Below are 27,175 nucleotides of genomic sequence, written 5' to 3'. Positions count from 1 at the left end.
TCACCATTAATAATCTCTAATACATTAAGTGAGAAAGTGTTAACCAAATATAAAACACAATATAACAAAAAGTAGAAGTCAGGTAAAGGCCATATTGTAAGAACACCGGGAACAAGTGTCAATGATAGTTGAAGAAACCTAGAAAAATAATGCAAAGGTGATATGTGACTAGAGTCTTCAGCTCTGCTCACAAGTTATTACACTGTTTCTTGTATGGGTAATCCCACTAAGAATAATGGCATATGATCATTGATTTCATAGATAGAAAACTAGACAATTATGTATACAAAGAGGAAGAAAGAAATACATTTCAAGTGATAGCTAAGCTTCTTAACATTTTGAATACAAGGGAAACTCCATTATATACATAATACCTTGTTTTGTGGTTTCTTCCTGATGAATATAAACATAAGTTTTCATTGTTTACTTATTGTAACACCACAGGAAAATCAAGAGAGCAATGAATATGTTGTTACTATTTAAAAAGACAAACATAATAATAAAAGTATATTATACCTAGTCTATATTGCCTTTCATCCATCACCCACTTTGGAGTGCCAAGTTGGATGCATACCCATATAGATTATGTTTCTTTGTTTATAAAGTACTTAGTGTAAACATGCTTGAATAATATACATACATCCAAAATGATGTTAAAACAAAAATATGTTAAAGTTTTGTGTGTAAACTCCAATATCAATGTCAAACTAATGTTCACTTTATTTGATATTTATATTAGTTTGTAGAAGTATGCAATATTAAATTATGTGAAGTATATACTATTAAAATCATCATTATATCTAGTTACCTTATAGTTTATTAGTTTGAATAATTCAATATAATTTATTATAGATAGTATTATAATGACTCACTGCTTATAGTTTTGTGTGTACATATATAACTGATAGAGTTCCAATAAATTAGGTTGCCAAAGTATTGTTTTAATAATAATGGTTAGCATATTATTTTCTTTTGAAATTAGTATCAGTTTTTCTTAAGCATTGAACTTTAATCATAAATTCATATTTATCATAAAATCCCATGGTTTTTATTCATTAATTTTTTTCTTTATTAAGAAAATTTGTTATTCATTTTACATAGCAACCACAGATTCCCCTCTCTTCCCTCCTCCCTACTCCCATCTCTGCCCCCCAACCCACACCCTATTCCCTCCTCCAACAAGGTAAGGCCTCCCATGAGGAGTCAGCAGAACCTGGTACTTTCAGTTGAGGCAGACTGAAAATCCCATGTTTTTATCAAAAATATTTAGTATTAATCTTGACATTCTATGATTTGTATTATTTTCAATTTTATTCAATGATTAAAGTTGGGCTGAAACTCATTTTAAGTATAGTTATTGTACATTTGCAATCAACACAATGTGGATTTATTTTCCTCCATAATGTATCCACTTAGATTCCACTGATAAAAATGTTTACACTATATAAAGGTAAGAATAAATAGCAAATGAGAAATTTTAATTATACCCAGTGTGTGTGTGTGTGTGTGTGTGTGTGTGTGTGTGTGTGTGTGTGTGTTTCTTGTGATTTTTCTTTTTCTAAATTCTGGCTTGTTTGATTTTGTTTGTTTATTTACCTGTTTTCTTTCTAAAAGGGACAAAGAAAGGGTGGGAAGGAGAGTTGGGAAAGTGAGAAGAAAGAGAAGTTGGAGGAGAGGAAATCTTGATCAAAAAATAATCAAAATTTTTTCAATACAAAAGAATATTAAAAGCACCAAAATATAGAATAAAATATACAAGTTTTAAATTTAATAAATTAAGTTCATGTGTGCACCTCCAGGACAATGTATTTTTACTTTGTTTCCTAAATTTAATCTACTTTTTAATTATCATTACAATTTTAAATGAGCTGTACAAATATAATACCTTAAACAAGAGTATAAATATACACACAGTATATTAACTTTAAGTTTGTATCCATAAACCAAATTCTATAACGATGTAAAACATGTAAAGTTGTTGCTCTTTAAAAGTAGGTTTCAGAAATTTACCCTTTCATCCTATCAAATCTATGTCATACCCCCTTTTCTTCTTTAGAAAGAGATTGCATTTATAATTAACCAGTTGTAAATAGAAATATTGGTTTTTCTCTGTCCCACACCAGAGGGCTCTTCTGATTTGGGATACAAGAAGAGCAGCAGAAAGCTAAGATTGAGAGAGTGTAGTTACACTGTGTCTGTTGGTTGTATTAAGTGTTCCTGACTGAATGGATGCATTTAAAAGGGTTTATTAGAAAGAAGTTCCAATGGAAAGAAAAAGTAACTTTTAAATAAAAAGAGAAAAAGAAAGAAGGTCTAAGTGTTAGATTCTCTTCTTTGTGACATTCCAAAATATGGATATCAATCATAATTCACCAATAACAGTGGCAGGGTGTATCTTTATGCTGTACATAGAATGATATCAATCATTTCTGTTGCTAGCAACATCTTTGTAGTGCCACATAATTGGGGCAATTTATCAGTGGTTTTGGCATGAGGATTTGAAATCAGTGTCTGGGACTTGTTATCTATGTAACTGGCTTAATCAATACTCACAAATGAAATTTACATGTCATAGTATATGAATTGTTCTCAGGAAAAAAATCTGACTCATTACTATCTATGGAAAAATTTGGAAGAGCTAGCTATTACATCATTACATAACTTTTAAACAATTTGGTGTTCTTAGATTCTTCTTCTGTTCAATATTTGCTGTGATTCACAAATGTCATGCCCTAAACATTCTGGGACTCTTCAGATACATGTGCCCAGTTGTTTCAAGCTCAAAAGAATATGTATCTCTGTAAGTAAAATAGTTAAGTAAACTCTTTGAACATGAACTGTCAAAGGCAGGTAAAAGTTTAAAATACTGTAATTTTAATTCATTATTAAGGATCAGCTTTCTATGAACTTTTTGGTTCAGACATTGTTGGGCAAGGGCTTAAGGGTTGGTTGTGATAATAATAAAAGTACTCTGTGATGCATATATATCTATTATAATAAATACAAAAAAATTCAGGACACCTTCAGTTACAATTCTTAAAAGAAAAGAAGTAACTATATAAAGTGACTTAAATGGTATTAAAATAGTCTAAAACAAAACTAGTGTAATCAGCAAATGGCAATGTGAACTGAACATGTTATCAAATGATTCTAGAGAAATGTTCAGATAATGGGAAAATCAGAATGACTTGGATAGAATGCCTGCAGAGTCAACTTAAAGGAGAGAATATTGTCTGGCTAATTTGATATATAAAAGGAAATCATGGGGGCTGAGACTACCAATAAAATCAAGCAGTAATTGCTGTCTAAGGTAAAGATAAACATAAATTCTGCAGCCAGTGAAGGGTCAAGAATAATGTTGTGCCTTTATCATCTCCTAACTCGGTCCTCATCCTAGTCTTGACATCATTTTTAATAATAATTAGGCAGAAGTGAATAAATCCCCTTCCAATCATTTCATAATACTGAAACATTTTCCTAAATATTGGTTTCTGTGTTTTAACAGCCTATGTCAACTTGAATTTACTAAAGTATTTATTAACATCTAAAAAGTATTAATTCTGTGCAGAACATCTTTTTTCATCTCTCACATAGCACTCTTCTTTGACTAATGTTTATTCTTCCATATCCATGGTCCTTATGTATTCATTAATTTCCATTTGGCTTCACTTTTTAAAGCATAATAATAATAATAATAATAATAATAATAATAATAATATCATTGGAAATATAGAGGTCAACATATAGAAAAAAGACATTAAGGTGGCTCACTGCATGGAAGAGACAAGAATTAAATGAATCTCAATAAAGAAATAATATGATTTTTGCAGCTTTCACTGCTGGTAAATTCTAAATATGACTTTAAGTGATGCAGTTTTCAAGATGGATTGATTATAACTTTAGTTGATTCTACTATTTGATAAAATCATTTGTATGTACATATTTACAAGAATTCCAGTAGATCTGTGAAATAGAGTTCCCTGCATCTTGACTTCCTTCTCTTAAATATTTTATAAATTAATATTGTTTCTTTCTTTTTTTTTTATTTGTTTGTTTTTTGAGACAGGGGTTCTCTGTGTAGCACTGGCTGTCCTGGAACTCACTCTGTAGAACAGGCTGACCTCGAACTCAGATTAATTTTTTTTTCTTTAAAGGAACATCTACATGCATTTGACACTTACCATGTTGACATACAATAAAACTAATGTCCATCCCTCAACCTTCATTCTCATTGGCATTCCTGGGTTGGAAGAGGCACACATGTGGATCTCCATCCCCTTTTGCATGGGCTACATTTTGGCACTAGTGGGAAACTGTTCACTTCTGTTCATCATCAAGACAGACGCCAGCCTCCATGAGCCAATGTACCTCTTCCTCTGCATGTTGGCAGTGGCTGACCTTGTGGTGTGCACTACAGCTGTTCCCAAACTTCTCAGTCTCTTCTGGTTTCATGATGGAGAGATTCCCTTTGAAGCTTGCCTCACTCAGGTCTTCCTGATTCACTCTTGCTCAACCATGGAGTCTGGTTTCCTTGTAGGGATGGCTTTTGACCGTTATGTAGCCATTTGTAACCCATTAAGACACTCAGCTGTTTTGACGCACAATATAACTGGGGCAATGGGCCTGGCTATTGTACTTCGAGGAGCAGCCTTTCTCAGTCTTCACCCTTTTTTGCTGCGCTGGCTTCCCTATTGCAAGACTAATATAATTTCCCATACATACTGTGAGTTCATGGCCCTCATCAAGATTGCCTGTGCTGAGACGAGCATCCGCAGAGCTTACAGCCTCATTGTTGCCTTCCTCACTGGTGGGGTGGACTTCATAATGATAATCTGTTCTTATGTCCTTATACTCAACACAGTCTTCCATCTTCCTTCCAAGGATGCCAGACTCAAGACTCTGGGCACCTGTGGCTCACATGTTTGTGTCATCTTAGTGTTCTATACCCCTGCTTTCTTCTCCTTCCTCACCCACAGGTTTGGGCATAAAGTGGCCCCACATGTCCACATACTTGTTGCCAATATGTATCTTCTTGTGCCCCCCATGATGGACCCCATTATTTATGGTGTAAGAACCAAGAGGATAAGAGACAGGTTTGTTAAACTGTTTAGTGTTCAAAGAATTTGAACTTATTTTGTTGCTGAGTAACCTCAAAATAAATCACTATACTTTTGATTTTACTTGCCATGTATCATGATGAAGATCCTTTTCTAGGATCAAATGATTGTGTTGTTTTGTTAAGAAGTAACATATCCAAATGTCATTTCTGCTTAAAGATCCCATCTATTCTTTTTCTGAGAATTTCAAGAACACCTTCAAGATGAAATATAAGTATTCCAAAATGGGATCTCATTGTCTTTATTTCAAAATGGGACCTCATCACCTTTATTAGTTTTTGTCTGTTTATTTACAGGTAATTTGCTTGCATGTATATCTGTGTACTATTTTCATGCCCAATGCCCACACAGTCCAGGAGAGGGCATCAGATCTTCTGGAATAGGAGTTATGAATAGGTGTGAGCCACCATGTTGGTACTAGGAATCACATACAAGCCTGTTTGCTGGAAGAACAGCCTTAAACTCTGCTCCATCTCTCCATCCCCAAGAGCCTCATTTTCTGATTTAACATAATCATTTGAATCTAATCACTGAGATTACCATGAAGTTTATTTAAATATTCAAGTTAACATAAATGTCTGTGTATTAGCACTATAGGAAACATCAATCTAGACATGTATTTTTAAAAGTTTATAAAACAAGCAAGAGGCTAGGCAAAAGCATGCTTTTTACCTACCTTCATTTAGGCATTTACAACACTTTTTGGTTCTTTCTACAATGTGTGATTGTTTCCTGTTTGTATCTACTTAACTGCCCAACCTCTATTTTTTGAAGGGATCTTTGCCAGCTAATCTTAAATTCAGTACACTTAAAATTTTGCTCTATCATAGGACAAGAAAAATGTTCTCAAACTTTTAAATTATGACAGCATTGAGATCATGTAATTTGTATTTCCTATGAATAATATCAGTTCTAACTTTATGCCTACTGCATTTTACCACTGGATTTACTTGGCACTGCACATTTTATATCTTCTTGGTGCTTTCCTTGAGATTTAGTTTTTTAACATACACAATGTTCTCTGTACATTTGTATCCAGCAGAGTGATACCCAGGAAAATATTCACATATATTACTTGTTATCACTTAGTGTATAAAAAATGTGCATTTTCTTAGTGACCTCATTAATTATTATAAAGTTATGGGATTTCTGCAACCCCCAATAGAAATAACTATCAAAATACTTATTTCTGCAATGAAGTCATAAGTCACCGTTTATAAGATGTGATGTGTGTATGTGTGTATGTGTGTGTGTGTGTATGAGAGAGAGAGAGAGAGAGAGAGAGAGAGGAGAGAAATTGATTTTAAATGGTAATGACATGTGATATATGTGGCTGGCCTTTTATACCCACCATATTAACAAGTTTCTTGTTCACTACAGCACACAAGTACATATTTCAACATTTTTATGACAATATATGTGTTAACACTTCTCCTAAATTTTTCATTATTGTCCTCATTTTTGACTGATGCTTTTACAGCTGTGCCACTTTATTTTTCTGGTTATCATATTCTCTTATTTTTTTGAAGTCATGATCATACATCTGAGGATTGTTTTATAGTTTCAAAGAAATCTGCTCCTGGACACATTTTCAGGAATTTGTGGGTTATACTGTTGACTCTCTGAATGTTGCTGTATCTTTTGGTTTTCACTAGTATTTATTGTTTCTCATGGATAAATCTCATTAGGATCATGATGAAATGATAAAAGTCCTATACAAAAGACCTACCATGGCCTGTGTATGTTCACTACAGAGAAGACAACAACACTACAGTGGGAATTGGATTCTGACATCTATGATTTCTAAGTTTTCTGTGTTAATTGTATAGGCTCCAAAATTTAATTAGTTGTGTGGGTTGAGATACCAATAAATTTCCTAGTGACTAGACAAAAATGTAAGCCAAAGTTAGCGTCTCTCAAAATAAAAGCATGAGAAGAATATACAATTGTTTACTGGTTCTAAATTTTTACATATGCATTTTATGTGTTTCATCACAACTCATACAAATTCATCTGACATAATGTTTACAAATACTAAATGGAAATTGTCTACAGAGTTGTGTACCCTATTGGCCAATGAGTAGACAAAAAAAGATAAGTCTTTATAGCTTCAATATCATAATTTCTTGCAGTCTACCATGAATTTTATCTACAGTCAAACCTCACTAGAATTCTCAGAAACACACTTTCCCATAGCTATGGAGGCCATAATTTACCACTATCACTTCCATGCCCTATAACCACCCACTGTCTAATGCACAATTTCACTCCTATATAATTTTAAAAGGTGGAAAGAAAAGAGATGTGAGTTTAAAGTACAATCTTCCTTACTAATGAAAAGCAACATGAAGGTTTGAGTTTTTATCAAAAGACATTGAGAATCTAAAACATCCCTAAAATTTCCTGTTTTCCTAGTATGCCCTATTAATTTTGTTGCGTATAGTATGAAGGAATTCATTACTTCTTAGAAAGTATCATTATCAGGGAATATGTGGGGTATGTTTTATTCAAATCACTGTATTCTTAGCAAATGGTCAGGTCTGTATATCTGCTTAAGACTTACCTGGAACCAGTACAAGAAATAATAGTATCTATAATATTTCAACATTAGATGTGTAGGGTGATGTGCTGAAGGAGACTGAGAAACATAGGGCCTGAGTTCATCTGTGTCACAGGAACAAAGGGAAGACTAAATCTGAAGTAGATTGAAGTGGAATAGACACTAAGAAAGACCCTCTGATCCAGCCCATACCCTATACAAAAGTAAAGCAACAGTACTACAAATCTGTAATCTAGTAGTAGCTGCCATGCATAGCAAGAAGTAATGGACTTAATGCTAAAATACTTATTAAGGAAACCAAACTTGTATGTAGAAACCTAAGAGTAAATGACACATTTAGATGGCTACACTTATAAATTTATCAAACTTACTAAAATCATGCCAATCATAATGGAAATCTTTCAATATAAGAGTGAACATTTCTTATCTAGCCAAAGATGCAATTATAGCAATGAAAATTCAAGGCTATTTCATAAACTGAATAAAACATAGATAAGGGATGACATAGTTTCATCACTCAATAAATTCCTAGAAGAGTCACTTGTGTGTCTAATGACACAGCCTAACTACAGGATGATTTCCCAGAGAATATCTAGTTTAAGTGCAATGTGAACTAATACAGTTTTCCTCCAATAATTTGTAATATCATATTTTCTACCATAATACCACTAGATAAGATTTCTTCCATAAAGTTCATTCTACAGACTAAGCATGCCATGGAATAGTTTTTTAAAGTGTATTTGGAAGCCAAACACATCATAGAATCACAAATGGTCCTTTGTGGTTTACAAATTTGTACAGATTCTGAGATAAAATTATTTCAAGAAAGTTAGATCTTATCAGAATTACATGAAGTTGTTTTTCCTGGAAATTTTACTCACATAATGTCAATCGTGTTACACACATATAGATAACACTGGATGTTAGTACATGGAGCTCATTCCAATGAGACTATTAACAAAACCAAACATAGATAGTGCTAGACTTGCCATTGCTGGGACTTGCAGCATTCTGTATCAGTGACACTCTTCACAGGTGAAACATAATAAACCTTACAGAGAAAACCTCCTTTAAAAATAATACATTATTTCTGAGTTGTTAACATTAAATATGATTATAATTTTTATAGCAAGTAAATAATATTTTCTTGAAAATCTTGAAAAAAATAGAATTGATCAAAATCTCAGAGTTTATTATTCTGTTCAGGACAGGGTTTCTTACACTGTCTCACATACCTAAAACTCTCATAGCATCCAATTCACATCACTGGTAATAGCTAAGCAAAGTTAAGAATGCAGCTGTTCTGAGAGTCAATGCCAACATGTGGCAGATGCTCTGACTTCATAATTTTGAGGCCATCACTAACAGGAATGACCTGCTATTAGGCTTTAATAATACAATATAAAAAGCTTTGGTGGTTTGTTTCCATTTGTAAAATTTTGCTCAATTATTTAAGTTGCACATGGCTGTTGTACTCAGGCATAAGGGAAGAAGCACAAAATGATTATTTGATTCAAGATGAAGAATCATAATTATTTCCTAAATTGCAAAAGTTCCTAAAAATCTTTCCTAATACATATAACATGAACCTAACTCTACATACCTAGGTTAGAGAAAGATGCTGAGGAGGACACTATGTCAAGACTGACAATCCCCTCCCTATACTATATAACTTACAAACATTCACCTTCTATTTTGAACATTGACTATTACTGACCTTTCTCTCATGCATCTGGTTTTTTATGAACATCAGAGCTGTGTTTTATTTCTTGGAAAACATTTTCAGTACCTGTTCCCTAATCTGTTTTGTTCTGACACCATAGATGACAGGGTTGAGAGCAGGTGGAATGACTACATAGAAATTGGCCAGAAGAATGTGAATGTAGCGTGGTATATTGCGGCCAAACCTATGAGTCATAAATGAAAAGAAAGCAGGAGTGTAGAATGTCAACATGACACACACATGAGATCCACAGGTACTGAGTGCCTTGAGCCGGGCATCCTGAGAAGAGAGTCGAAACACAGCACGAAGAATCTGGACATAGGAAATGATAATGGCTATAATATCACATACCAGGATAGAGATGGCACACAAGCCATAGATGATATTGACCTTGATGCTGGCACAGGACAGGCGGGCGATGCCCATGTGCTCACAATATGTGTGGGGGATGATTTGGTGCCCACAAAATGGTAACCGTAAGATGAGCAAGACAAAGGGTATGGCAAAAACCAATGGTCTCAGGAGGATGACCCAAGCAATGATGAACACCACCTTGTTTGTCAGCACCAATGTATAGCGAAGAGGGTTACAGATGGCCACATAACGATCATAGGCCATGGCCACAAGTACAGCTGACTCCATGCCTGTGCACAGGTGGATGAAGAACATCTGGGTGAGACATCCCTCAAATAATATTTCTCTCAGGTTAAGCCAAAAGATTCCAAGCATCTTGGGGATGGTGGATGTAGACAGGCCCAGGTCAATAGATGACAGAATGGCTAGGAAGTAGAACATAGGCTGATGGAGACCGTGTTCAGTCTGAATCACATAAAGGATGGTTATATTACCAAGTACAGCTGTCAGAAACACAACAAAGAAAGGAAAACCAATCCAGCAGTGCATGTTTTCCAATCCAGGAATTCCAAGGAGGAGGAAAGCATTAGGGTGAAATAAAGTAACATTGTGTAAAACCATCCTTCTGTGATTGTTGTACCAAAGTACAGCATAGACCAAAGGCATCACATCCACTGTGGGTTACAAACATGGAATACTAGACAGCATTCTTTTATAGTTCACCAAAATAAGAGACTGTATCAGAGAAACTTTTGTCATAGTAATCCAGGTTGCTTGATCACAGAGGTTTGAAAGTACCTATGTCTAAAATTTAATGGCAAAACAATTTTATTTTCTTCTTTTCCCCCTTTTATTGAAAATAGTCTTTTCTCATACAATATATCATGATTACTCTTTGCTCTCACTCTACTTCTTATTTTAAAGGGGGTGGTGGTGGTGCTGCTGCTGCTGCTGCTGCTGCTGTTGCTGTTGCTGCTGCTGCTGCTGCTGCTGCTGCTGCTGCTGCTGCTGCTGCTGCTGGAGAGATGCTTCAGCTCCTAGTCTTCAGTTTCAAGCACCCATGCCAGGCAGCTCACAACCACCTGTAACTCCAGTTTTAGTGGATCTAACATTTTTTTCCAGAGGCTCTGTATACACTGCACTCTGACACACACACACACACACACACACACACACACACACACACACACACACATCCATTCAATTACATTCTGGATTTCAGTTAAGAAAATCGAGTGTCCAAAATGAACATTCCAGGTTCCAAGCTGAGACTGGCTGCGAAAGATGAGCTTGAGAAGGTGTGTTCCTGTGGAACTGAAAGGTGCTGATTGACATGACAGAAGTCATCAACTGAGATTCATGAAATAAAGTCTTATGAAATGAAAGCAATGTTTTATAGAAGTATTGTTTTTTGTGACTAATTACTTTGTGGACAAAAGTAGACAGGTTAAAGATGGACAAAAGTCATTAAAGCTGTACAAGACACACTTTTCTGAGCTGAGGAAACATAACTCACTTAGTGCAGCAAACCAGGACTTTCTAAGGGATATTTGTGTATATTTTGATTGGTCAATTTCCCCAAACTATTTCTCATCCTACAGTTGTCTTCTAACCTTTCCTTTCTTGGTGATCCCACCAAAGAGACATGCCACCTTGAAACCCTGTTTATAAGTCTGCTTGCAGGGGAATGTGTAGATTCCTCTTCAATGGTGACTTGGTGACTGTCCTTCTTGTCTCTCAGTATCTTCCTGCTGGCATTATCAAAAAAGGAAAACTGATTTATGTACATATACACACAAAACCACATATGTGCAAATGTATAAGCTATTTCACAGCTACCAGGTAATGTTAGATCATGTATATATACTGCCCTTCCATGTTAACTCTTATATTCTTGCTTTGTCAAATTTTTGTCATTACATTTCCCCCTAAGTCAATAAGGAAAAGAAATTCTAAGTCTCTTTATCTTTCATGCATGAGAATTCTTTGGAAGGAAACATTTCTTTTTGATACAGGAAGGAGACAGCAGCATGGAATTATAGTAATGAGTGCCAAGCAAGCCACTAGTAGAGGAAAGGAGAAGAAAAATTCTGAGAAAGAAACAACTATTTAGGAAAACAAACACTAAGCTGAGCCATGATGACTATGTGGCTGCAGGGCTTGGGGAAAGAAATCTAAGATACCTACATCTCCAGAGTCCTTCTTTGTACTCACATTCAGCTGGCAAAAATGCTTATTTAAAAGTTTTGTCCATAGAAATTATTTAGTATTTAGAAAAGTCACAAAAACTGAATCTACATTCTGTTTCTCATTACCATGATTCTATTTGTTTGTTTAGAAAATAGCGGGAGAGGAAGTGGGAGGAGAGGAGGTTATTTTCTTCCCTGAGTATAAGATTACTCATTTGTGAAATAAAATTATGTAAGGATTCCATAGAAGAATGTCTTGAGACATGTTTCACTCACAATCAATATTTAAAGTTATTGGTTATCCTATTGTTAAGAATATAACAGAGTAAAGACTACAGGGGACTTGAGTATGGCAGAGCTGCACTTATCAGATATCAATAGGAACTAGCAAATGTGAAGTCCTCATCATTATTTTACCTTTCATGAACATTCTAAGACAGATGGTAATATTCATAATGTAAGGCAACTGGCAACTCTTGCATCTGCATCTATATCTACAAAAAAAGTTAGTTCTACCCTTGGGGACTACACTATTGCAATGTGATTAGCATTACCTTCTGCTTGAGGGGAAGTAGCAAGTAGATGGATTATAATTCACTAGGTAACAAGTGGTGAAGGACAGTTTCTGAACAGTTTAACTTCAATGCTATTGTTATTCTACCTTCCTGTGGAATATGAGTTTGCATGGGAGCTATTTATCCAACCTATAATAAAAAATTTGAAGGAGACATACTCATGAGAAATAGAAAGCATGAAGAGAATAAATCATTGATGGTTCAGTGGATAGACATAACCCAGATCAATGAAAAATGCAGTGTGCAGAAAGGACATCAAAGGTATCAAATGACATATAACTTTTACTAGAAATTGTGTAAGTCTGTATTTTTTTTTTTAAAAAAAAGGACAAATGAAAGTAGCTGCTACTCAAATGTTATTTGATTATGCCAATTGATTCTTGTAGATAGTTCCTTACCCATTTCCCAATATCAGAAGGTGTTACTCTCTCCCATGGTTATTTCACCTACTGCTCTCTTCCTTAATTTCAGATAGTCAAAAAAAGTATCCATGTTCTCACTTGAACTTCAACACCCAGAGAAGTTGTAATTCTCCCTTAGCTTCCTTCTATACTCCATATCCTTAGGTGCTTTTCACTGCCCTCGCAATCTCTAGAGGGAGACTTTTGGAAGAACCTGGGGAATAACAGCTCTACCATCAGAATTAAATTGTTTTGGTGTAATTAAATCTTCTCAGACACAGGTAACCCATATCCTAGTTCTTGAATCAGATTTTCAAATTTAGGAATAACTGTAAAAATGCAAGAATTTTTTCTTGTTATATCTTTAAACATTCTCTTTCTAATATGATTAACTCTGAATTCTTTATTTTAACCCTGACTTAGGGTGACACATCATCATGTTCACCAAAATATGGACTAATGACACCAAGAAAGCAGGCATATCATATTTGTGTGTGTGTGTGTGTGTGTGTGTGTGTGTGTGTGTGTGTATTCACATGTGTGTTTAGAGAAAGAGAGAAGAGAATTATGTTCTTGATCTCAACTTTGAAATGTGAATAATACAGAAATTCTTCAAATAAGATTCATGTTTTCAAGTCTCACAGCATATGTGCTGATTATCCCATTGTTCTGATGATGGAGACATTGAAAAGAGTAGGGTTGCCCACATAGTGCTAAAGAGCTGCATGCTCAGGCTTCCACCTCTGTTCATAATTGATAATGACTGGCTTCTTATGCAAAGTAGGATATGTGAGCCTCATCATTTTACTATTCAACGAATATACATTTATCATATACTGTGTAGCCAGCACTGTTTTATGCATTATATATATTAAACAGTACTAATAAAATGTAGAAAAATCAAGTAGGTAGATAAATGGAAATATGAGTAATGGAGATGTTGACCGTAAAGCTAATAATTCTGAGTAACATTGTTAGGGGAAGTGACACCATAAAAACATGACATTTAACTAGACATTTGAAGGCTGAAAGAAGGCAAGCCATGTGGGATTTGTGAAGCCAGGAGAAGTATTCTAGTAAGAACAGAAAATATGAAGGGATTATAGTATGCTGGCTCATATCCAGGAGAACACAGTTGGTTTGAATTGAAGTCTCTGAAGTGACAATTTGGAAAGCTCAACTTTCCACAGTCATATATATCATTAGATTTTCAGCAATCTGCAAAAGGACTGAAGGAGGTCCATGAGCAGTGTCTTAACTAGGTTTCTATTGCTGCAATAAACAACATTACCAAAGCAACTTGGGGAGGAAATAATTTATTTCAGCTTTACAGCTTATAGTCCACCATGAAAAGTCAGGGCAGAAAGTCAATACAGGAACCTTGAGGCTGGAACTGCAGCAGAAGCAATAGAGGAGTGCAGTTTACTGGCTTGCTCCTAATGGCTTCTTCACTTTGCTTTCTTATACAACTCAGGACCACCTGTCCAGGTGTAAAATCATTCATAATGAACTGAGTCCTCCAACATTAGCCATTAATGAAGTGAAAATGCCCCACAGACTTCCTACAGGCCACAGGCCAATCCGATGAATCAATTTTCTCCATTAAAGTTGCCACTTCTCAGGTGATCTTGGCTTGTGTCAATTTAAAATAAAAATCAGCTCATGTAGATCTAATAATCATTGTAGACCATGGATGGATGGTCAATAAAGTTGTAATTAAATTATAGTCTCAAAAAATATCAAAACAGCTATATATCAGAAATTCAAAACATATATTGCAGAATCAAAGTAAAATGGTCAGAAATACATATTGTAGATTATAGCAAGAGGGAAGTTACTAATGAAGAGAGAAGTAATAAAAAATAATAAAATATTTGTAAAATGATTATTAAAAGAATAAAAATACATAATATGTTATATTTCAAATGTATAGGTTATGTAGTATGTGTCAAAGTAAAAATACTGACCCAAAGGCAAGGCCACAGAGATGAGAAGTTAACATTCAAGATAACTCAAAGATCATTTTCCTTTTTTGTAACATTTTAATAACAGAAAAAGCAACCACCTTGTCAGAACATCAATAGCTACTTTTTAAATATTGAATTATCACGTGTGATAATATTTGCATGCCTTTTCATTCCTTATTTGATCAAGTTGTATTTACTTTTTAGATTCCGAGGAATCTCATATTCCGAAATGAACAGAGAAACTGTTTCATTCCATTCTAGTAGTTAATCCACTTGGGCGAGGAGGGAGTGACTACACGTCATGGGGAGATGCTTTTGCTCTTGTCAGCTCTCATTTGTACACCTTCAGTTAGCTGCATCAAATGACAAGGGAATCTCGCCCACAAGTGTTAGCAGACCTCTCTTCAGTGCTTTCTTCCAACTAAGCCTGCTGTAAAAGTTCCAGTGCCACTATTTTTCCATTGTATAAGCAGTACAGTTTGATAGGTTGAGGAATTTTAGAATTGCCCTCTAATAAGTAAATGCTCTGTAGCACTGCATTTCTTTACATCTATTTACTTTGACATACCACATATATCCTATACAGTTGAAATCTAAAGTGCTTCTGTAATTTTATGATATTGTTCCATTATGTTTTCAGTTACTTCCTCCTTCATTAATAATTTCCCTTTTGCTATATTCTACAATATATATTTCTGGCCATTTTACTTTAATTCTGCAGTTATATATTTTTAATTTCTGATATTTATTCATTAGTGATATTTTTAATATTTTATTTTGGGGACTACAGATTAATTACATTTGTTCCTTCCCTTTCTTTCCTCCAGAAACTCCCATATATACCTCCCTGTTCACCTTCAAATTCAAGGCTTCTTTTTTCCCTCATTGTTATTGCATACATTTGTGTATATATACATATATTCCTAAATATGACCTATTGCATCTATATAATGCTATCTACATGTTTGTTTGGGGGGGAGATGACTGTTTGGCACCATACAATCAATAGATGTGCTCTTCCTCACAGAAGGCCACCTCTGGACACAGAAAAGTTTATAGGGCCTCAAGCCTACATAAAGAACTATAGGCAACTATAGAAAGATGGGAACAAGATAATTTTTTGATCTTTTATCTGACAGTTTATATGCACATATTTAAAATTTATATTGTATGTATTATGATGAGTTTATGATTAATGATGAAAAACATTGTTATGATTATCTTTTCACAAAATTGTCTGTTCTTTTGATTTAAATCTACAGAGTCCATAAGAGCATGCTACTACTACTGTGGTGCTCACCCATCTACCTTCTCTATGCTGAGATTTGGTCTGACTTGAGCTTGTACAAGTTTTGTGTTTGCTGTCACAACTACTGTGAACTCATATGTGCAGCTACCCTGCTCTTTACTGGTAGTTATCTATTGCTTCTGGCTCTTTCCCACCTTCCACACCCTCTTATATATTGATCCCTCAGTTTCCGGAAGAAGTATAAATTATAGATGTTTCTCTATAGGGCTGACAAATCTGTATTCTTCTTATTCTCTACACCATGGCCAATTGTGTGTCTCCGGATTTATAACCATCTCCTGAAAACAGAAACTTCTCTGGTGAGAGTTGGGAGATCTATGGATATAATGATAAATTGTTAGGGGTTGGTTTAATTTTATGACCACTAAGAAAAATAATAGTAATAGTTGTCTTCTAGGGTCTATGATTTATCTCACCATGGGTTCATTGTCCAATAATGGTGCTATATATGAGCTTCATCTTATGGAGCAATAAGAAAGTGGCTTGTTACTCCCATGATGTTTATGCCATTATCACAGCAGTAGGCATGTCCTGCCAGGTCAGCTATTATTGTAGCTTAAATGTTTTATATCTGCATAAAATTGATGATTTCCTTTTAGTGCACATAGCACATTCAGAACTATGAAAGCTATCAAGTAGGAATTAAGCTCTCAAGTCAGTACTAGTTTGGTATCTCCATGCTCTATGGCTCAAGCATGTGCTATATTCAGCAATAGGGTCTTGCAGTCAAGTTCTGGAGGGTAAGTAAGTGCATTATTGATAGCCTATAATGTTTTGGCATCAACAGAGCCTCAATGGTCAAGAATGAGAAAAGAAATAAACCAGACCTGGCATTGGGCTTGGTTTTGTTAAACACTGATGTCTATTGGCCAGACATCTTTTCTCAGACATCAGACCACTGTTGTCCTGTTAAAGGATAACACAATCTTAACTCTTCTTGTGTGTGTGTGTGTGTCACTGCTTTGATCCATAGGAAGCTCAGAAAAGGTTCACACACATATGAAAGGTGCTTGTCCAAGACCCTACTTTCTTCTTTTTTTGGTTTTCTCACAAGCTACAGTGTTCTTCACTGATCATGTAGGAATAAGAACTGAAATCCACAGGGATTTCTGGTTTTTTTCCTTTTTTTATTAATAATGGCTCTAGGGGAAATGGTAATGAAAGGTACTTCCCAAAGAATTGCAAAACCCTGATAAAAGCAGGCCAGAATGACACACAGGAAAGGCAAGATTCCATCCTGGAGCTCAGCCTGGTGAGTCTCCCATTTTTTAGATTGCAGACATATAAAGGGAATTAGAGAACACAGAAGAAAGGATAGGAGATATGGGGTCTATTAGAGACAGAGACTGAAGATAAAACTTTGGGAAAGAATAGGAGCATGGCTAATTAAGGTCATCTAAGACTACAAGAAGAGGCTAGCCAGTGCCTTTTAGAAAAGTTATTCTGCTTAATGTCTAGTGAATGATAGCATTTCATTGGAAAAAAATTTAAATTACTTTTGAAAAAAATTACCTATTCTAAAAAAAATAATAGATTTATAGTTTAATGTTTGTTTGGCTTAATTATCTTTATTTTCTATATCAAGAAATACTTACAAATTTTAAAAATTTTTAAATTATTTGTGGAAGGTAACATTTGTGCTTAACTTCCTTCAAATATAGGTTGAATTAGTCATAAAGTTAAGTTTTATGACAATCAATCTGATGCAGACTTCATACTCTGAAGCATTTGAAATCATACTATACTAGTTTCAACAAATGATGGTTTGAACTGTTAGTATGTAGTAGACTAGACAAGTAAAAACTTCATATAACCTAGGTAGGTAGGTGGAGATAGATAGATAGATAGATAGATAGATAGATAGATAGATAGATAGATGATAGACAGACAGATCATATACACACAAATGGCAGTGCTATGGTTTGAATTCAGAGCAATAGCATGCTGAGAAAATCCTCGTACCAATGAGAAACAGCACACTTGATGATCTTTGATAGAAATATTTATATTTAAATATATGGAAATAGAGAAAAGAATATGCTTATGGTTTTAAATAACTGCTAAATGCATTTTTGTCTTATTAGACTTTATTGATATTATAATATAATTACAATATTTCTGCATAATCTTTCTGTTTTGATTTTTATTTTGGGGGGCTCTTTCTTGGTTTTCTTTATTTTGGTTTTGTTTTGGTTTATTTTCTTTCTTTTTAGAAAGAGAAGTGGGGAGAAAGAACAAAAAGAGTGGGTAGAGATGTGGACTAAATCAGTGAAGAGTTGGAAGAGGTGAAAAAACATGATCAAAATATTTTATATAAAAATTAAAAAATAATTATTGATGTATTATATGTAGCTGTGTAGGTAACATTTATTAGATAAATATAGTACTTCCTTGTAGTCTCATTTTTAAAGAAATTAAAATACATTTGCTGTACTAATTAATAGGATTCAATGAGATACTTCTCTGCATATAAATCGTGCACTGATCAAGCCCTGAGATTCCAAAATCTATGACTGCTTCACTTATGAACTGAAGATGCTAATGTAACATTTAGTAGGATATTAAGGTATTCGGAGAGACGATGTGTTTTTATAATGTTTGTGAAGGATTTTGTATTGATTCTACATGCTTGAGGATGATAATTAATTTGTATAACTCAGGTAAGCATTCAAATTTATAGTATACCAATAAATCAAACTTTTACTATGTCATTTATACTCATAATTTAATAGTGTCTGGAGACTGGTTCATAACGTCATCTAGAAGTGAATTTTAGTAGTCGTCCAGGTGTTTCCTAATCAGTCAAGCTGACAATCTTGACTAACCATCACAATACTGTCATTTTGGGATTAAATTCTGGTACTATATTCAGGGACTAGCAGAAGCCTAAGTTCGTCAGCATTCAAGGATGCTCTCTTATTAAAGATGGTTGAAATAACAAAATACTCACAAAAGGCAGTATTAGTGTAAAATAATTCTTAAAGATTGGTTATAGGGTTAGTGATTTTAAAGAGAAGGATGACTATACAATAGATTGTAACATGATCAATATTTTACTTTTATTTTTGTGTAATGTGTAGCTTCCTCCAAGACTTGTGCTTGATTTGTTGATATTCTAAAAGACTTGATACATGGTGCATTTCAAATTGATATGATGGCTTCCAGATGAATATGAACAGGGTATATAGCATCGCTTAAAATAGCTCTAGGTCTCCAGTTTCAAAAATCTATCCTGAGAGCTGCAGATTGGTTGAGCACACAGTTCTGAAGACTGATCCATGCATTCTCCTATAGGATGCTCCTTCCCAATGACACTCAGTTTCACCCTTCCTCCTTCTTATTGCTGGGAATCCCAGGACTAGAGACTCTTCACATTTGGATTGGCTTTCCCTTCTGTGTTGTATACATGATTGCTCTCTTAGGAAACGTCACCATCATGTTTGTGATCAAAACTGAGAGCAGCCTCCACCAGCCCATGTTCTACTTTCTGGCCATGTTGGCTACCATTGACTTGGGCCTCTCGACAGCGACCATTCCTAAGATGCTTGGGATCTTCTGGATTAATCTCAGAGAAATCACCTTTGAAGATTGCCTTATACAGATGTTTTTCATCCACAAATTCACACTTATGGAGTCAGCAGTCCTCTTGGCAATGGCTTATGACCGCTATGTGGCCATCTGCAACCCACTTCGTTATAGTACCATTCTCACCAACAAGGTTGTCTCTGTTATTGGTCTTGCTGTGCTAGTGAGGGCAATTATCTTTGTTATTCCATTTATATTTCTAATTTTGAGACTGCCCTTCTGTGGGCATCACATCATTCCCCACACCTACTGTGAACACATGGGTCTCGCTCGTCTGTCTTGTGCCAGTGTCAAGGCCAATATCATTTATGGCTTATGTGCCATATGTAATTTACTGTTTGACATAGTAGCTATTGCCCTTTCTTACATACAAATACTACGTGTTGTGTTTCATCTCCCTTCTCAGGAAGCCCGGATCAAGTCCCTCAGCACTTGTGGCTCTCATGTCTGTGTCATTCTTGCCTTCTACACACCAGCTCTCTTTTCTTTCATGACACACCGCTTTGGTCAAAATGTGCCTCGCTATATACATATACTTCTGGCCAACCTTTATGTTGTAGTGCCACCAATGCTCAATCCTGTCATATATGGGGTAAGAACCAAGCAAATCTATGACCGTGTGAAGAAAATGTTATTGCAAATGCAAGAAAAGGAAAAAGAATAGCATATAATTGTCTGAGGCCCCAAAGGCTACTCTCACAGTTCACTCAGAAATATGCCTTGCAGGAAAAGCCATGTCACAACATGAAGCTGCACCAACATTCTGCTCTAAGTATTTAAATATGTGGCTTTTAATGCTACTTTACAACAGATACAACTGGTTTTTTCCTCTGCTGACTCAAATTCCTAATAATTTTATTTTAATAATGTATGATATTTTTCTTCTTGCATCAGAGACTTGGAGGTTGTTTGGTGTAATATTTCAATGCATCTATTATTGTTACAAAAATTGATGTTTTCTGTAGTTTCTATTCTCAATGTTACTGTGCTAATTTTCTGAGTGCTGGTTTTAAAACTCTGGGATGAAATGATGACTACAAAACTTCCTCTCACTTTTTGAAATTTACAAGCTTTAAACTAACCAGCACACTCAGCTTATAAAGTGCCATCCTTTCCTTTACACCCTTGCATATCATGATAGTTTATATCACTATACTCTTCCAAAGGCCATAAATTTCTATTGCCACAGTTTATCAGTCTTATTTTACTATTACTTTTATTATCCCTTCCATTCAGTTCACTCTCATGTGTGTGTGTGTGTGTGTGTGTGTGTGTGTGTGTGTGTGTGTGTGTGTATCTATATACACATACATTTAATTCAACTGAAACTTTTGGTCCTTCAGAATAATTTCTGCTTTGCAATTATAATTTTAGTATGATTGCATAGATGGCTACCATAACTATAGCCATTGTCCTGGTGGTATTTATGCAACTAGAAAGTATAATATAAATTAGCAGGCTTATCTATTTCTTTAATAAAGAGTCATTGAAAAAATTAGTGTATCTACTTATTAGCTGATTTATGTTTCATCTTTTTATAGCTGTTTTTTATACATGTTCAACTTTATGTTCATTATCTTACTGTCATATATGCTCAACATTCACCTAAGTCTTTCCAAATATGTACTATTTTAATGTCCCTTCTTCCCTGTACCCCAAGATTCTGTTTTCTTTTATACAATTTCATATATGGCCATTTTTCTGTATTTGCCATAATTTAATTTTATTTTCATTTAGTATTATTTTGATGATAGAAAATTCCACATATAGATTTATTTTTATTTCAGAGCTTTGGAAAAATTATTTTGTTCTATTTTTCCTTCACATATTGATTGAGATGACAACTTGTAAGTCTTAGCATTGCTATTTTAAAGATGATATATTTTGGTTTTGGTAGCATTTATATATTCTCTTTGAAACATTGAGGTTTTATTATAGTCATATTTCACTTGTTTGTTAATTTCTAGATGAAATAGATTTTACCAACATGACATTCAATAGGTTGGGGTACTAAGTGTATTTCCAGTGTTCATATTGTCAAGGTGTGGTATTTTAATTAAATATAACCCTATCATAAATAGGAAAAATCTCTGCATATGTAATTATTAAAGGACAAGGTCAAGCATTCAAGCCTGAGAATACGAGGGCCAGTCAAATGACAAGCACAGGGAGAGATGTAAATGTCTGTTTGGTGTTTGAGCTTTCTAAGGCAGGGAGGGGAAGAACATATTGCCATGGCACTGTACACTTCTGGCTAACAGTTGTTTTCCTACTGAGATGAATTGGGTATTGTCAAGTCTGTATTTCTTCCTGTGGGTGCCTGTGAAGCCTCTACTGGGAAATTTACTACTAGCAAATATCTATCTCAAAATATTTGCTCTAAAGACTCCAATCCTCAAAAAGTAGTTAGTCAATATTCAGTAACCTTGAAGAGAGAATTCTGTATGTCAGTGTCTAGAGGAGACAGACAGATGCATCACAGAGAGACAAAAAATTACAACCAAAGGAAAAAGAGCCAGGTCTTATGAAAAGAACTGAACTTGGGTTTCAAATTTTATTCTATGTTTTTAATTTGCCTCTTTATTCCTTATTTATTTAATTTATTTTTCACAATTCCACATATGTATGCCTTGCATACTATCCATTCTCACCTCTAACATCCTACCACCCCATCCATCCATATTCCTCCTCCCCACAAACCTCTCTCTCAGGTTCAGTTCTATTTGGTAACCTTTATTCTTAAATATTGAACAAAAAGAAATTGTTTATAAAGCTCTTAGGATTATTAGATAATATTTTGAGCTAAAAACCTACTGAATAGAAAACTTTGCTTTAAAAAGTTAAATCATGGCCGGGCGTTGGTGGCTCACGCCTTTAATCCCAGCACTCGGGAGGCAGAGGCAGGTGGATCTCTGTGAGTTTGAGGTCAGCCTGGGCTACCAAGTGAGTTCCAGGACAGGCACAAAGCTACACAGAGAAACCCTGTCTCGAAAAACAAAACAAAAAGTTAAATCTTGACTCAATTGTGGTGATATTTTATTTGTGCTAAAATGTGGTGATATTTTATTTGTGCTTGCCTGGAGATCAGAGGAATAGGAAAAAGCAACTGTAAGTAAACAAAGAAGTCAGGCAATGATAGTACATGCCTTTAATCCTGTCACTTGACAAGCAGGGATCTATCTGATCTCTGTGAGTTCTAGGCCACACTGGACACAGAGCTAGGTGTGGTGACACATGCCTTAAATTCCAACACTAGTTAACCATGGGGGTCTGGATGTCTGTATAGACAGACAGCAAGTGGCAGAGCTGGGAAGGAAGAAGAAGTAATGTAGCTGGACAGATAGAGCAAATCAGATGGCAGAACAGCAAGACTTATAGGTGTGGGTAGACAGGAAGTTGCTCAGATTTGGAAGCTGCGGAGTTGGTGAGGTAAGGTTAGCTGTGACTTTCCCTATTTCCCTGATCTCTCTCAGGTTTTCCCCCTATATCTGGCTCAGTGTTTTTTATTTAATAAGACCATTTAAAAATTCATCTACACTCAAATATAATGAACATTCAGAATATTAAAATTAAGCTATCTACATAATAGAGAAAATTGGTCTTAAAAACTTAAATAAACCATGAGTTTTAATTATAGTATCATTAATTTGTGGGATTAATAATAGAACAAAATCTAGCAATATTATAAACACAACATTATTCAAAATATGTTCCTACAAATTCTCATTCTATTATGTATTTTGAAAAATAAAGATCTATTCAGACATAAAAATGGACTTAAACATGGGGTCTGACTGGCAGCAGTTGGGACAAGGTAGCAGAGGTACTGCATGTGCTCATATATGTACAAAATGTATTTTGAACATATTCAGATTTTTTAGACATGAACTATTATGATATATGCCACCAAATAAAAATTGTCAGTTAGTACATTTTAAAAATAAAATTTGTAATCAAGATCCCATACAAGAACCAATGAAAAGGTAGATACAAGGAAAAAACAGAAGAGATAAAAGATAAATAATTTCTCTGTTTATATTTATTTAATGGAGTAGGTGTTTACATGCTTCTATGTACACCTGACCTAGCTAACATGTGGAAGTTAGAACACGGGTTACTGGTGTGGATTCTCTCCTCCCACCACCAGAGTCCCTAAGTTTGAACTCAGGTTATCAGATGTGGTAGTTAATACACATTAACTATTTATCTTAGCAGCCCAATATAATGCTTTTATTTTTGAAATAAGGTAGTTATAAATTAATTTTAATAGAAAATATGAAGTAATATTAGGAAGTTTCAGTTTTAAATGAGCCCCTCATATGAGATATCTTCTTTGAACATCATTGAGGCAATTTTAAATTTATTTTCTTTAGTTTTTCAAAGTGATTACAAAAGGAAATTATATGAAAATATATAAACTAGAAAATATACTGAATCAATGCTAAAGAATGAAAAACAAAACATTTGGATTAAGATACTATAATATAATAATATTAGCTCAAAGAGTAAAAGCTGAATAAATTACCATGAAACATAAAACACTAGAAGGATATTTAGAAAACTTTCTAGTTTAGAAAAGATATGACTATCAATTAATAGAATAATAAATCAATGAAATTAGTGCTATAAAACAACTCATGAAATATTCTAATGAATGTAAATTAACAATGAATTATCTCATAGAAATAGTATCACAATTTGCCTCTAGAAAAATAAGGCAGATTCTATGTTGGGAAGATTTCAATTATATTTTTAACTTCTATGTTGTGTATATTTTTTAAAACATTAGATTTGAAATGAGTATAGATTTTAAAGAATGTTCATTTGAGAACAAAAATATTTGTTACTCCTTTAAAATCTTTATGAAATAGTTTGAGAAGTAAAATAATTCAATTTATTTAAAATAATAAACTGGCAAATTTCATGTTATAGAAGATAATTGCTTAATGTTTGGAAATTTATTAACGAATTGCCTCAAAAAGTGATAGTAATGGCATAAGTTTCCACACTATAACATGTAAAGGAACTAAACTTGTATCATTGGTCCAGATGAAAAGTCATAGGTTTGGGTATAGAATGTAGATTGAAAAAACGATAGTAGATAAATTAATAGACAACAAACAGCTTATGTTACAGAGCTAGAAAGGTTATATGCATTAGATTACAAAGACTCACTTATGCACATACAATGGTAGTACATGCAGTGCCAATCACTGAGAAGTCACAGCTGTCAAATAAGAAATAGCTTTCCTTGAAAGGATGGGCTTCATTTGGTGAATGTTGTACTGAGGCGCACATATTTTGCAGATAACTCAATTTCAAATTATAGATTTGGCAAAAACTGTTTTGAACTCAGGACTTTAGCTTTACAGAATACCAAACCCATAGAAGTAGATATTAGGATGGAGTCTTTTTCATGATTTTTCCTCGATAGCTAGAATGACTCAAAATGTACAAAAGGAGACAAAATGAGTGCAAATGACATAACAAATCAAAGTTATGCATAGAATGAACCTAAGGATTAGGGAAGAAGGAAGGAGAGAAGAAAGCAAGAGGAGGTGGGAAAGGAAAAATAGAAGAAGGAAGAAAGGGAGTGGAGGAGGGAGGGAGAGAAGGATGGAGAGAGGGATTGAGGGGCAGAAGGAGAGATGGAGAGAGGGAGGGAGAGAGGGAAAGAAGAAGAAATTCAAATTTCCAAGGCAATTTATTCTGGTCAACTAGCAGAAGGTACTAATAGAATACTGTTCTCTTGCCAGAAAATAAACTATAAACTTTCTTGTTTGAATACATACAAGCAGAGACTACATGGCTTCCAAAATACTCCTTCCAATATAGCCTACCTGTTTTTGAACTTGATACATTTTGAATTTTTAGCTATTCTCTGATTCTCTTAGTTCACAGTCAGAAACAAATCAGCTTGCATTGCAAACAGAAGTATATGACAGTTAACAGAACATATTCAGCAAGTCAAGGATATATTGGTCTTCTTAGGAGAAACAAAATCCAGAGAATAAAAACAGAAGTATCTTATATATTGGTAAACAAATAGAGAAGTCACTGTTCTCTCATCTGCTTTGTCGTCACATCATAAATGATGTGATCAAAGGAGAAAGGAATCACACACTACAGATTTGCCATAAGAATGTGAATGTAGTGTGTTATGTTGTGTTGAAGTCAATGAGTGAGAAAAGAGAAGACTGTTGAGATGTAGAAAACACAAAGAACAGCAACACAGAAACCACATGTGCTGAGAGCTTTTAACCATGCATCATCCTGAGATGTGAGGCAGAACACAGGATGGAGAATGTACCCATATGAGATACCAATAAGGACCAGGTTAAGAAGGAAAAAAAGAGATCACAAAAAGGCCATACACAGCATTGATATAAATGTTTCCAAGGATTTTGCAATGCCCATGTTTTTGCAGTAGGAATGTGCTATTATATGACCTTACAAAAGTGTAGGTGGTAAATGAGATCAATCATTGGACATACAAAAAAGGGTGAACAGATGATAATACATATACTGATGCCTACCAACACCCAAGATGTCAATATTGTTGTGTATAGAAGAGTGGAACACAAATGGCTGCACAACCGTCAAAAGTCATGGTCATCACCAACCATCTATGCCAGTCAATGAATAAATCAAAAACATCTAAATGACACAGTCACTAACATTAATTTCACAGACATGAAACCACTCAATACTCAGCATGCAGAAAACATAGGTTGTAGGAAGGGCCAGGGCAGCTGATGAAAGAATAGGCAGAAAGAACATGGGCTCCTAGAATGTTAGGTCTTGATGACTACCAGAATTGGTATTGCCAATTAAAGACACAAGATGAAAGTGCAGACAGGCAGAGAGATCCAGGAACAGACCTCTTCCAGACCAGGCATTCTAAAAAGGAAAAATGTGGCTGAGTGGATATCACTCCTATTGTGATAGCATGCCATCCTGCACCCTCTGGAAGAAATGAACTTCATTCTCCTGCTAGGGACAAATGGGAGAATAAAACAGGTCAACACTGTCTTGTCTAAGTGTTTATGCCTACAAATGTATGGAAAATTTTAACATTTCCTATTTTGTTGTGATCATATTTTTATATATTTCTAAATTAAATATCCTTTTAAATATAAGTATCTTTTGGATACTTCTTTTCACATTCCTGTTTTTGGTAATTTGTATCTTGGGGATTTCATTATTAAGACCTTTAGGTGTTTAGGGTTATGTATACAAGCTTTGTTTCACAACCTCCAAAATGAATAATAGGCAAGAAACTCACATAGTGTGAGTATGCTGGAAAAGTAAATGATTTACTTCCTGAGTGGGATGAACAGGATGCTGTTTACTGTGTGCAATTTCAAATATAGGCATTACATATTTCCAGAATAT

The 27,175-nt window shown here is 34.6% G+C and overlaps 3 protein-coding genes and 1 pseudogene across 3 annotated transcripts; 2 read left to right on the top strand and 2 right to left on the bottom strand.

The window, feature by feature from the left end:
* The first annotated feature begins 4,164 nt into the window (after positions 1-4,164).
* On the top strand, positions 4,165-5,127 carry LOC118579291 (olfactory receptor 52D1-like). The gene has a single exon (XM_036180457.1). It carries the CDS (start codon positions 4,165-4,167, stop codon positions 5,125-5,127), a length of 963 nt encoding a protein of 320 aa, XP_036036350.1.
* A 4,312-nt stretch (positions 5,128-9,439) lies between these two features.
* LOC118570001 (olfactory receptor 52E1) lies at positions 9,440-10,375 on the bottom strand. The gene has a single exon (XM_036168345.1). The coding sequence runs from the start codon at positions 10,373-10,375 to the stop codon at positions 9,440-9,442; it is 936 nt and encodes a 311-aa protein (XP_036024238.1).
* Positions 10,376-19,490: 9,115 nt separating this feature from the next.
* LOC118597813 (olfactory receptor 52E2) lies at positions 19,491-20,444 on the top strand. The gene has a single exon (XM_036209513.1). It carries the CDS (start codon positions 19,491-19,493, stop codon positions 20,442-20,444), a length of 954 nt encoding a protein of 317 aa, XP_036065406.1.
* A 5,390-nt stretch (positions 20,445-25,834) lies between these two features.
* On the bottom strand, positions 25,835-26,736 carry LOC118576417 (annotated as a pseudogene).
* Between the last annotated feature and the right edge of the window lie 439 nt (positions 26,737-27,175).

The sequence above is a fragment of the Onychomys torridus genome, chromosome 1 (assembly GCF_903995425.1).
Source record: "Onychomys torridus chromosome 1, mOncTor1.1, whole genome shotgun sequence".
Taxonomy (NCBI): Eukaryota; Metazoa; Chordata; class Mammalia; order Rodentia; family Cricetidae; genus Onychomys; species Onychomys torridus.
This window is presented reverse-complemented; position numbering and strand designations above follow the sequence as displayed.